This window comes from Eubalaena glacialis, chromosome 7 (genome assembly GCF_028564815.1).
Source record: "Eubalaena glacialis isolate mEubGla1 chromosome 7, mEubGla1.1.hap2.+ XY, whole genome shotgun sequence".
NCBI lineage: Eukaryota > Metazoa > Chordata > Mammalia > Artiodactyla > Balaenidae > Eubalaena > Eubalaena glacialis.
The window spans coordinates 76,517,693-76,531,507 of record NC_083722.1 but is presented as its reverse complement, the minus strand read 5'-3'; the positions used below and the strand labels follow the sequence as shown (position 1 = coordinate 76,531,507).

Below are 13,815 nucleotides of genomic sequence, written 5' to 3'. Positions count from 1 at the left end.
GAAGAGAAAGGGAAAGGGCCTGAGAAAGTATTTGAAGAGATTATAGCTGAAAACTTCCCTAACATGGGAAAGGAAACAGTCACCCAAGTCCAGAAAGCGCAGAGTCCCATACAGGATAAACCCAAGGAGGAACACACCAAGACACATATTAATCAAACTGACAAAAATTAAATACAAAGAAAAAATATTAAAAGCAACAAGGGAAAAGCAACAAATAACATACAAGGGAATCCCTATAAGGTCATCAGCTGATTTTTCAGCAGAAACTCTTGAAGGCCAGAAGAGAGTGGCACGAGATATATATATATATATATATATATATATGTCTTTTAAACATCTTTATTGGAGTATATGTGATGAAAGGGAAAAACCTACAACCAAGAATACTCTACCAAGCAAGGCTCTCATTCAGATTCGACGGAGAAATCAAAAGCTTTACAGACAAGCCAAAGCTAAGAGAATTCAGCATCACCAAATTAGCCTTACAACAAATGCTAAAGGAACTTCTCTAGGCAGGGGGGTAAAAAAAGAGGTCACAACTAGAAATAAGAAAATCACAAATGGGAAAGCTCACTGGTAAATGCAAACATAAAGTAATTAAGTAGGAAATCACCCATACACAAATATGATGTCAAAACCAGCAACCATGAGGAGACTACAAATGCAGAATATGGGAACTGCATTTGAAATCAAGAGACCAGCAACTTAAAACAACCTTATATGTAGACTGCTATATCAAAACCTCATGGGAACTGCAAACCAAAAAACTAAAATAGATACACACACAAAAAAGAAAAAGCAACCCAAACACAACACTAAAGATAGTCATCAAATCATAAGAGAACAAAAGAAAAAGGGAAGAAAGAAGACCAACAAAAACAAATCCAAAACAATTAAAAAAATGGCAATAGGAACAAATATATCGATAATTACCTTAAATGTAAATAAATTAAATGCTCCAACCAAAAGATGTAGACTGGCTGAATGGATACAAAAACAAGACCAGTATATATGTTGTCTACAAGAGACGCACTTCAGACCTAGGGACACATATAGACTGAAAGTGAGGGGATGGAAAAAGAGATTCCATGCGATGGAAATCAAAAGAAAGCTGGAGTAGCAATACTTGTATCAGACAAAATAGACTGTTACAAGAGATAAGAAAGGACACTACATAATGATCAAGGGATCAATCCAAGAAGAAGATACAACAATTGTAAATATATATGCACCCAACATAGGAGCACCTCAATATATAAAGCAAATGCCAACAGCCATAAAAGGGGAAATCGACAGTAACACAATAACAGTGGGGGACTTTAACACCCCACTTACACCAATGGACAGATCATCCAGACAGAAAATCAATAGGGAAACACAAGCCTTAAATGATACATCAGACCAGATGGATTTAATTGACATTTATAGGACATTCCATCCGAAAACAGCAGAATACACTTTCTTCACAAGTGCACGTTGAACATTCTCCAGGACAGATCACATCTTGGGACACAAATCAAGCCTCAGTAAATTTAAGAAAACTGAAATCATATCAAGCATCCTTTCTGACCACAATGCTATGAGATTAGAAATCAATTACAGGAAAAAAAAATTATAAAAAACACAAACACATGGAGGCTAAACAATATGTTACTAAACAACCAATGCATCACTGAAGAAATCAAAGAGGAAATCAAAAAATACCTAGAGACAAATGACGATGAAAACATGACAATCCAAAACCTATGGGATGCAGCAAAGGCAGTTCTAAGAGGGAAGTTTACAGCAATACGATCTTACCTCAGGAAACAAGAAAAATCTCAAATAAACAACCTAACCTTACACCTAAAGGAACTAGAGAAAGAAGAACAAACAAAACCCAAAGTGAGTAGAAGAAATCATAAAGATCAGAGCAGAAATAAATGAAATAGAGACAAAGAAAACAATAGAAAAGATCAATGAAACTAAAAGCTGGTTCTTTGAAAAGATAAACAAAATTGATAAACCTTTAGCTAGAGATTCATCAGGGAAAAAAGGGAGAGGGCTTAAATCAATAAAATTAGACATGAAAAAAGGGTAAGTAAGAAATGACACCACAGAAGTACAAAGGATAATAAGAGACTATTACAAGCAACTATACACCAATAAAATGGACAATCTGGAAGAAATGGACAAATTCTTACAAAGGTACAACCTTCCAAGACTGAACCAGGAAGAAATAGAAAATAGGAACAGACCAATCACAAGTACTGCAATTGAAACTGTGATTAAAAAACTTCCAACAAACAAAAGTCCAGGACCAGATGACTTCACAGGTGAATTCTATCAAACATTTAGAGAAGAGTTAACACCTCTCCTTCTCAAACTCTTCCAAAAAGTTGCAGAGGAAGGAACACTCCCAAGCTCATTCTATGAGGCCACTGTCACCGTGATACCAAAACCAGACAAAGATACCACACAAAAAGAAAATTACAGGTCAATATCACTGATGAACACAGACACAAAAATTCTCACCAAAATACTAGCAAACAGAATCCAACAGCACATTAAAAGGATCATACACCATGATCAAGTGGGGTTTATCCCAGGAATGCAAGGATTCTTCAATATACACAAATCAATCAATGTGATACATCATATTAACAAACTGAAGGAGAAAAACCATATGATCATCTCAAAAGATGCAGAAGAAGCTTTTGATAAAATTCAACACCCATTTATGATAAAAACCCTCCAGAAAGTAGGCATAGAGGGAACTTACCTCAACATAATAAAGGCCATATATGACAAACCCACAGCCAACATCATTCTCAATGGTGAAAAACTGAAACCATTTCCTCTAAGATCAGGAAAGACAAGGTTGTCCACTCTCACCACTATTATTCAACACAGTTATGGAAGTTTTAGCCACAGCAATCCGAGAAGAAAAAGAAATAAAAGGAATCCAAATCAGAAAAGAAGTAAAGCTGTCACTGTTTGCTGATGTCATGATACTATGCATAGAGAATCCTAAAGATGCTACCAGAAAACTACTAGAGCTAATCAATGAATTTGGTAAAGTTGCAGGATACAAAATTAATGCACAGAAATCTCTTGCATTCCTGTACACTAATGATGAAAAATTTGAAAGAGAAATTAAGGAAACACTCCCATTTACCACTGCAACAAAAAGAATAAGATACCTAGGAATAAACCTACATAAGGAGACAAAAGACCTATATGCAGAAAACTATAAGACACTGATGAAAGAAATCAAAGGTGACACAAACAGATGGAGAGATATACCATGTTCTTGGATTGGAAGAATCAACATTGTGAAAATGACTATACTACACAAAGCAATCTACAGATTCAATGCAATCCCTATCAAACTACCAGTGGCATTTTTCACAGAACTAGAACAAAAAATTTCACAATTTGTATGGAAACACAAAAGACCCCAAATAGCCAAAGCAATTTTGAGAAAGAAAAACGGAGCTGGAGGCATCAGGCTCCCTGACTTCAGACTATACTACAAAGCTACAGTAATCAAAACAGTTTGGTACTGGCACAAAAACAGAAATACAGATCAATGGAACAGGAGAGAAAGCCCAGAGATAAACCCACACATCTATGGTCAACTAATCTATGACAAAGGAGGCAAGAATATACAATGGAGAAAAGACAGTCTCTTCAATAAGTGGCTCTGGGAAAACTGGACAGCTACATGTAAAAGAGTGAAAATAGAACACTCCCTGACACCATACACAAAAATAAACTCAAAATGGATTAAAGACCTAAAGACCTAAATGTAAGGCCGGATACTATACAACTCTCAGAGGAAAATATAGGCAGCACTCAACAGGCACATGAAAAGATGCTCAATATCACTAATCATCAGGGAAATGCAAACCAAAACCACAACGAGCTATCACCTCACACGTGTCAGAATGGCTATCATCAAAAAGAATGCAAATAATGTTGGCAAGGATGTGGAGAAAAGGGAATTCTTATATACTGTTGGTAGAAATATAACTTGGTGCAGCCACTGTGGAAAACAGTATGGAGGTTTCTCAAAAAACTAAAAATAGAACTACCATATGACCCAGCAATTCCATTCCTGGGTATATACCCCAAAAAAACCAAAACACTAATTCAAAAAGATAGATGTGCCCCAATGTTCATAGCAGCATTATTTACAATTGCCAAGATATGGAAGCAACCTAAGTGTCCATCAACAAATGACTGGGTAAAGAAGATGTGGTACATATGTACAATGGAATACCACTCAGCCATAAAAATAATGAAATTTTGCCATTTGAAACAACATGGATGGACTTGGAGGGTATTATGATAAGTGAAATAAGTCAAACAGACAAATATTGTATGATATCACTTATATGTGGAATCTAAAAAATAAAACAAACTGGTGACTATAACAAAAAAGATATAGAGAACTAGTGTTTATCAGTGGGTAGAGGGAAGGAGGGATGGGCAAGATAGGGGTACAGGATTAAGAAGTATGAACTATTATGTATAAAAATAGCTACAAGGATATATTGTACAACACAGGGAATACAGTCAATATTTTATAATAACTATAACTGGATTATAACCTTTAAAAATTGAATCACTATATTGTACACCTGTAACATATAATGCTGTATATCAACTATACTTCAATTAAAGAAAAAACAAGCAAACTAAAATATATGTGTATATATATATAGTATATGTATATATATATTATATATATAAATATATTGTATATATATTGTATACATATACATTGTATATGTATATAAATATATGTGTATATATATACATATATTGCTGACATAAATTGCAGCAATATCTTTTTTGATCCACCTCCTAGAGTAATGAAAATAAAAACAAAAATAAACAAATGGGACCTAATTTAACTTAAAAGGTTTTGCACAGCAAAGGAAACCATAAACAAAATGAAAAGACAACCCACATGTGGAGAAAAGGGAACCCTCTTGCACTGTTGGTGGGAATGTAACTTGATACAGCCACTATGGAGACCAGTATGGAGGTTCCTTAAAAAACTAAAAATAGAATTACCATATGACCCAGCAATCCCACTACTGGGCATATACCCAGAGAAAACCATAATTCAAAAAGACACATGCTCCCCAATGTTCACTGCAGCACTATTTACAATAGCCACGTCATGGAAGCAACCTAAATGCCCATCGACAGACAAATGGATAAAGAAGATGTGGCACATATATAAAATGGAATATTACTCAGCCATAAAAAAACAACGGAATTGGGTCATTTGTAGAGACGTAGATGGATCTAGAGACTGTCCTACTGGGTGAAGTAAGTCAGAAAGAGAAAAACAAATATCATATATTAATGCATATATGTGGGACCTAGAAAAATGGTACAGATGAACCGGTTTGCAGGGCAGAAACAGACACAGATGTAGAGAACAAACGTATGGACACCAAGGGGGGAAAGCAACGGGGGGTGGTGGTGGTGGTGGGATGAACTGCGATATTGGGATTGACGTATATACACTAATATGTATAAAACAGATAACTAAGAAGAACCTACAGAAACTAACACACCACTGTAAAGCAATTATACTCCAATAAAGATGTTAAAAAAAAAAAAAAGACAACCCACAGAATGGAAGAAAGTATTTGCAAACAAAGCGACCGACAAGGGATTAATCTCCAAAATATACAAACAGTTCATGCAGCTCAATATCAAAAAAACAAACATCCCAGTCAAAAAATGAGTGGAAGATCTACATAGACATTTCTCCAAAGAAGACATGTAGATGGCCAAAAAGCACATGAAAAGATGCTCAACATCATTAATTATTAGAGAAATGCAAATCAAAACTGCAATGAGGTATCACCTCACACCAGTCAGAATGGCCATCATCAAAAAATCTACAAACAGTAAATGCTGGAGACGGTGTGGAGAAAAGGGAACCCTCTTGCACTGTTAGTGGGAATGTAAATCGGTACAACCATTATGGAGAACAGTATGGAGGTTCCTTAAAAAACTAAATATAGAACTACCATATGATCCAGCAATCCCACTCCTGGCCATATATCCGGAGAAAACCGTAATTCAAAAAGATACATGCACCCCAATGTTCACTGCAGCACTGTTTACAATAGCCAAGATATGGAAGCAACCTAAATGTCCATCGACAGGTGAATGGATAAAGAAGATCTGGTACATATATACAATGGAATACTACTCAGCCATAAAAAAGAATGAAATAATGTCATTTGCAGCAACATGGATGGACCTAGGAATTGTCATACTGAGTGAAGTTAGACAAAGACAAATATCATATGATATCGCTTATATGTGGAATCTAAAAAAAGTGGTACAAATAAACTTATTTACAAAACAGAAATAGAGTCACCGATGTAGAAAACAAGCTTATGGTTACTGGGGGGAAGTGGAGGAGGAATAAAATGGGAGATTGTGATTCGTATGTATACACTACCATATATAAAATAGATAATAAGGACCTACTGTATAGCACAGGGAACTCTACTCAACACTCTGTAATGATCTATATGGGAAAAGACCTTAAAAAGAGTGGATATATGCATAACTGATTCACTTTGCTGTACACCTGAAACTAACACAACATTGTAAATCAACTATACTCCAATAAAAATTAAAAAAAATAAATTCAACCGCCTCTTGGCCTCTACTGGCCCTGGTGAAAAAGGGTATGTAGAATGGGGTTGGGGAACCTCTTCTGTAAAGACAGTAAACACTTGAGGCTTTGGGGGCTACCCCACCCACATCGTTTTTTTTTTTTTTTAAAACAGCTCCTTAAGAATGGAACAATCATTTTTAGCTCACAGACTGTACAAAACAGGCAGTGGACTAAATTGGCTTTGACCTGCTGACCCCTAGCGTAGGATAACATGTGTCAATGCAAAGTTTAGGGATTAGAACTTGGAAACAGACCACAGCCCATTTCAGCTGTGTTTATTTATTTAAAGGAAGAAATAGTTCTATAGGACTTCTGCAAACAGACTTTTAAGAAAATCTTGGTTACTACTGGCCCACAGAGCGTGTGCAGAAGGCCCAGAATGCCTTCCACGATAGCCTCTTCCTTACCTTGCACCGCCAACAGCTCCCGGCACGTCTCTTAAATCATCAGAAGGTGCCTGCCAGGAAAGGAAACGCAGTCAGCCCCCACCTGCTGCAGCCATGCCCTGGCATTCACCGGGCGCCAGGCCCCGAGCACTCCCTCGTGGCCCAGCAGGAGGCTCCTTGCTATCCCCACACTCCACCCTAGGGTGGATCCTGGGGCCCAGAGAGGCAGAGAGACTCACTCAGTCATCCTGCCAGTGCACAGCAGAGCTAAGACTCCCAACCGTGTCGGTCTGACCCCAGCCCACACTCCCAACCCCTGGGCCAAAGCCTCTCGCCCTCCGCAAGCTCAGTTTGTGCCTCTGGGTCTGGCATCTGAATGTTCCCTGTGCCATCCCACAGGGTCCATGTGGACCATCTACCAACTTGGTACCAGGCCAGCAGAGGACATGGTGAGCAGAGGCTGTGCAGTGCCTGGCAAGGCCCTCCCAATGGTCTCTGGGCAGCGGAGAAGACCCAGGGCTCAGGAGCCTCCTGCTGTGACCCTGGGGAGGGTGAAGGGAGAGTGCAGTGGAGTGCCAGGACAGAGCGAGGACTCTGCCCACTGCCCCAGTGCCACACGGCCGTGACACTGTGTTGGTGAAAAGAGACAGGGCTGGGCAGGCCCAGCTACCAAGCACACTCCCCACGCACACAGCAAACGAGCCCCTCGCACCACACCTGCAGTCCTCTTTCTTTCCAAGACACAGGAAGCAGCTCAGGGACCCTCAGGAGCAGCCACGGAAGAAGTAACAGAGTCACAGCGTGTCCCAGATTACCAGGGTGGGTGACGTGCAGAAACAGGCAAAATGGCCCAGGGGTGCCAGACAGCAGGGGGAGAAACTTCCTGATGGGTGTGGAGCCCAAACAAGCCACCCCTGGCCAGGGCCTTCTGAACTTTCCCCAGGGAGTCTGCTCACATGCACTAAGGGTTATGTGGCTTTGCCCCCCAGGGTCCAGTAAGAGAAAACTGCCTATTCCCATCAGTCCAAAGAAAGAGACAGATGACAGACGCTAAGTGAACAGACCCTTAACCACAGAGCAGAGCACACCAAGCACTGGCAGCATCTGCTGCAACTCCAGCCAGGCCACCTCCTACTTCCAGACAGCTTCAGGCACAAGAGCTGGCCGCAGAGGTAACCAACCCCCAGAAGCAGGAGGAGGATGTTACCTGTCCCGCAGGGATGGACTCCAAGGAATCAGAGCATCCCCGCGCAATGGGCCGGTCCTCAGGAGTCAGACTGTCGGTGGATGACAGGCTGCTGGCCAGGGCCTCTTCTTGCACGAACATGATTCCTGGAGAGACCAGGGGCAGGCGGGTGGGGCAGGCGGGGCAGGGAGAGCAGCCATTCAACAAATGGGGCTGGGCCCTCGGGCTACTGGCATGGCTGGGGGCTAATCAGACCCCAAACCTAGCCACATGGATTATAGAAGAAAATGTTGAAACTGAAATCTTAAAATAACTAGAAGAACAAATGACTGCTTATCTAATCTCAGGGTAGGGAGAGACTTTCTGAGACTAAATCCAAAGGAAGAAATTGAGGTGTGACTGCATAAAAGCTAAACTTCTGTAAGTAAAAAAAGAAACCTAAACGAAATGAGAAAAAAGTGCTCACAACATTTGTCAAAGGCTTGTATCTTTAATCTATAAGACGCTCTTACAGATAACAAAAAATGGGGGGAGAAAATCAGAAATCCCATTAGGAGACTGCAAAGAATGAACAGACATTCCACAAAAGAACGGCCAATAGGCGTAACACAAGATACAAGCTCACCCTCGCGAGCCATCAAAGAAGGGCAAGCTTGGCCTCTCACTTTGGCAAAGGTCAGGCTGTTTGGCCTAACTGGCAGAGGCAGGCACTGGGGTGCAAGCTGCCCCACCCATTTGGAGAGCAGTTTGGCAGTACGTCCACCAAGAGCCTTAAACGTGTTTGCTCCTAGAGCGTCTTCATGGGGAAATGGTTCAAGTCCCCCTACCCGCCACCCCAGCATCCCTGCGGAGTTTTGCAGACACAGGGGCACAAGACCCCTCATCGGAAGGCCAGGCGTTCTTGCAGGCTCGGGTTTCCTCCAGGGCTGGAGAGGACAACCCATGCCCACCTTCCCACAGGACACATCCCACTGACCCTCCCCTGGGCCACCGCCCGTGGACAGCACGCTCTGACTCACTTGGGCTGCTTTTGAAGCCTGCTGACGCTGTTGTATTATTATTACAGCTTGTCTGGGCCCATTACTTCACTCCAGACATTTTCCAGATTGGTTGAGGGTAAAATCTTTTTTTAACTTTCTCCTAAATGCAGCTGATTGGATGAATGCTGGGCATCAACTCCAAGTTTTGCAGAAACCTGGAGGAGCCCAGGGCTTGCCTCCATAGCCTGGCTTTACCACCAGTCACCACGGTCCAAGAAAATACCTCAGAGAACTCAGAGCCCCAGATGTCACAGGCCCTCGTCCAGCTCAGCTGCTGGCTGGGGTCAGGACAACTCACAATGGCCCAGGTCCTCTGCCCATGGGCTAGGCAGGCAGATGGCCCAAGCCCAGACACCCCCCAGGGCAAAGCAGCAGGGGCTGTGCACAGGCAGGAAGGGCAGCAGGCACAGAGCCAGGCACGAAGCGTGCTGTTCTCTCCTGGAAGCCACCCCCTCCTCCCTCACATGCTCAGATCCTACCATCCTTTGACATTCACCTCACATACAACTCCACTGCAAAGTCCTCTCTGCTCTAGACAGACTTCTCTGTCTTCCACAAATGACCCAAAGCATTCTGCCCTGTTCTCCTTTGGGGGTACAGCTCATCTTCCCAAGGGGCTCCAAGTTCCTCAGGGGCACTGTCCTGGTCATCTTGAAACCCTCCAAAAAGGACGCAGGCAGGAAGCCCTTACTGACCACTTCTGATGGACCAGAAGCAGTGCTAAGTGCTTCCCCAGCATTAGCTCACGCACGCCTCCCGTTATTTACCACAGCTCATCAAATCTAAGATGCGTAGATGTGGCGCCATCTTGGTCTCAGCAGGTGTCCACGGAAGGTTTTCACACAACTCCATCACGAATACCAGCTGGCTGACAGCGACTATGAGACGCCACTGACTGAAAGATGCATCTCAATTTCAGAGAAGTCACAAGGTGGAAATGTGTGCATCTTAGAATCGATGAAGTAGGGTAGAGAAAACAGAGCTTCGGGAGGCAACAAGTTGCTTGAGGGACCACAGCCAGAAAGCTGGGATGCAAACTCAGGTGACCCAGCCCAGGTGCCTGCTCCAAACCACTTCTCTACGGCCTCCTCTCAGCCCCTGGACCTGGCTGGAGAATCAACTCGGTCATTTTGCACATCAGTCCCTGTGGCCACAACCCTCCATGGCTCCAACAAGCTGGCTAACAGCTCCTGAGATGACCAGAGGCCTGGTGTTTACTGGACAGCACCCCTCCAGGCAGGCCCCCGGGGGCCCAGTTTATTCACAAGTATGTTCACTTCTACAGAACTGGGCTGGGAACAAAGCTGCTCCCCCACCTAGGGAGAAATCCTCGCCCATGCAGGCAAAGTCCAATAGCACGTGGCTGAACACAAACTTCGGCGGATTCCTCCACGTTAGCAAGAAAAAGAACATTTTCCTGTCACTACCCACCCAAGCCCTGTTTGGAACTGAGGAAATGTGGATAGGGACAGTCTTTCTGCTTCCTTCCTGGACTGTGGTCTGTACAAACAAGTGGTCAGAAAGGGCCACTCAGAGAATGGGACAGGGGACATTAGAATGCTTAGACGGGGCCCAACCTTTGTTGTTTCTCACCAAAAGGAAAGAGATGTGCACACAGAGACATCCACTGCAGTTTTATTTATAAGAGGTGCAGATCTGGAGACAACGTCTAAAGGTCCAGTAGCGGGAAGGGGGAAGACTACAGTGAGCCACTGCATGGCGCATCCCCAGGAGCGGGGGCAGCAAGGAAAGGGGCTGAGGCCTGGGCCTGGCTGGTGCAGAGGCTTTGCCACCAAAGGGGGCGCTGTCCGCAGCTACGGCTGTAGGGGCAGACGCCTCCCTCGCCGCCTGCGGCTCACTCATTCCCCGACTCAACAAACGCTGACTGAGAACAGGCTGGGCCCTGGCCCCAGAGCCTAGCCGTGCAGTCCCCCCCACAGGCACCCAGGGCTGTGACAGGCAGCGCGGGGCGGGGGGCCTAAGGAGGGCTCTGGCCCCTTGGCAGGAGACACGGTCAGGGAAGCATCTTCACAGTGATACAAACCCCCTCCCCTTTTACGTAAAAAAAATAAAACCGAAATTTCTCAGTCAAGAGTGTTACAAAAGCAAACGGACGACTCCTCCAGCACCAACGTCCCCATCCACTCTCTGGCTCACATCCACGGCTGTGACCTCGGCGCGCTGCCCTGCGCAGGCTCTCTGACTCAACCCAGCACTTCTCCTTTCTTATCCAGCCTTCCCCTCTCGGCTGTGATGGCTGCAGGGTATTCTGGACCACAGCTTAATCTCCCTCTCACTCTCTGACGTCCATCATGGCCCATGTTTGGCTAGCATAAACAGTGCTGCAGTGAGCATCTCACCTCCGACTTCCCTGTTATCTTATCCCGCTAAGATAAAATCCCCACCAGCGGGGTTACCAGGTCAAGGGGTGGGAACGTTTTTCTGGCTCTTGAAACATAGGGTCAAACTGTTTTCCCAAGACCTCACACCAAGTTCTCCGTCTCCAGGAGCCCGGGTGGGCGGCGTTCTTTCCTGTGTGTCCCGAGCCTCGGCTCCACTCGGGACGGCACACCCTCCCCTCTTCCGTGGGGGCCGGGCCAGCAGACACTCATGGGACCTGCTTCACTCACTCATCTCCGAGGATGCCTGGGTTCAGAGGTGAAAGCCCTTTGAAAACGCTAAGACAGTGGGTGGATGAAAGGGATTGGTCTTCCATGGGTTCACAGACAGCCCATCTTGGCCCCACCAACAGAGTGTTTGGGGCTGGGTGATACCACCAGGGCCACGGCAATGAGGCACGCTCCCCACGCAGGTATCGGGGTGCCCGACTTAGGGAAGTAACCAGGCCTGGGTTCCCATGAACAAGGAGCCAGTATGCCCCCACTGCCTGTGGGCCAGTGGGGTCCTCATGGGCCAGCAGCCAGTTCAAAGAGCACACCCCGTGGTACCCTAGAGGATCTGGATGTGTGTGTCAGAGCAATTGGGAGTCCTCACTAAGCAAACCTCAGCCAGGCACCCCCCAGCCATGCACCACCCCGAGAGGGGTTGGTGTGGAGACAGCACCACGCCCTCCCTGCATCTGAACCGTGTAGGGAACAGGTGCCGGCATCTCTCCCCCAACCCCAGCCCAGCTGGGGGCCCAGGCAGGGCACGTGCAGCTCTGCCAGGGAGAAAGATACACACGCGATTACCTTGGTTGGAGAGGATGGGCTGGGGCAGGGAGGCAGAGGTGGGAGCCACGGTGGGAGGGGAGCTGCTGGGCCTGACGCACGGGGCAGCAGAGAGCCTAGAATCCTCACTGACCTGAGGAGAGGTGCCGAGTCAGTCGGGGAGAGGAGACAGATCCAGAAGAAGAGAACAGAACTTGGCAGAGCCTGAGATGTGAGGAGCTCATGGCTCTCACAAACATCGGTGACAGGGAAAGAGATCTTAACTAACCCTCAGCAACCCCATGCGGCAAGTCCTATCACCACCCCCATCTCACAGATGAGAACAGAGGGGGCGTGAAAGCCCAGGGTCATGCAGCCTGGTGGGCGGGGGGTGCAGCCAGGACTCCATGGCCCGGAGTGCTCCCTGGCCCAGTTCCACTGCAAGCCAGCTCCTTCCTCGGCTGGCTCCTCACCACCCCTCCTCCCACCTCCCACACAAAGACCCACCTTCTTCTCGGGGTTGCTTAATTTGGACTTGACCTCCTTGGCTTTCTGAATCGCTTTCAGCACTTCCACTGTGTCCAACTCCTTCTCTGTGGTCACTGTGTTGTCCAGACAGACCTACAGTGTCCAGAAAATGGCTATCAGCATAGGTGCTGGCAAGCATGGAGGGAGGAGAATGGCAGGGTCCCACCGAGGTGTGGGCCAGGCCCCGTGAGGACACAGGAGGCTGCGGAGGCTCAGCCTGCTGGGAGGTGAGCTCCTCACCACCCATGGAAGTGACCTGGGAGCTCCTTGGAGTGGCCCAGGGAGGTCCCACACTGCCTAGCCCAGTTCTGGGAGTCCCTCTCCAGGAAGGGAAGGCAGGGCTGCAGGGTCCACTGAGAAGGCCTCTGGGGTGGCTGGGAGAGGGGTGAAGGTGGTGCCTTGAACTAAGCCTCCAATTATGGCGGAACTCAGATCTGCAAAGAGCAAGGGGAGGGCCTTCTGGACTGGGGAACTGGGAGGGCAAAGGCATGGGAAGCAGGCAGAAGGGCAGGGACCCCACCTGCAAGTGCAGGAGGGAGCTGTGGGCCGGCAGGCAGTGGGGAGCAGCAGTGTGGTCAAATGAGGGAAAGTCCCAAGGGCCTGGGAGCCAGGGAGGGGAGGAGGTGACATCTTGTGAATGTTGTCTTGGTGACAGTGTGGAGAAAGGTGCACTTGGGGCTGAAGAGAGATGCGTGGGGGGGGGGGGGGAGTGTCGGGGGGAGGATGCAAACAGACTCCCAGGTATCTTCCAGCCTGGGATTTGGGGAGAGTGGAGGGAGCCTGCTTGAGGCTGAGGAGACAGGTGAACCTGGAGGCAGACCTGTTG

General features: G+C 46.1%; 1 protein-coding gene across 12 annotated transcripts in view; it reads right to left on the bottom strand.

The window, feature by feature from the left end:
• LOC133095480 (nischarin) overlaps window positions 1-13,815 on the bottom strand; it is a 69,099-nt gene that overhangs the window by 37,600 nt on the left and 17,684 nt on the right. For 10 of the 12 annotated variants that reach the window (XM_061196934.1, XM_061196937.1, XM_061196939.1 and 7 more), the window contains exons 12-15: window positions 12,969-13,082; window positions 12,504-12,615; window positions 8,294-8,418; window positions 7,108-7,157 (exon numbers count right to left, since the gene is read on the bottom strand). In XM_061196934.1, the coding sequence (XP_061052917.1) occupies window positions 7,108-7,157; window positions 8,294-8,418; window positions 12,504-12,615; window positions 12,969-13,082 (401 nt within the window). Of the gene's footprint in view, window positions 1-7,107; window positions 7,158-8,293; window positions 8,419-10,931; window positions 11,959-12,503; window positions 12,616-12,968; window positions 13,083-13,815 lie in introns of those variants that run through there. The other 2 variants (XM_061196943.1, XM_061196945.1) reach the window with 2 other exon arrangements.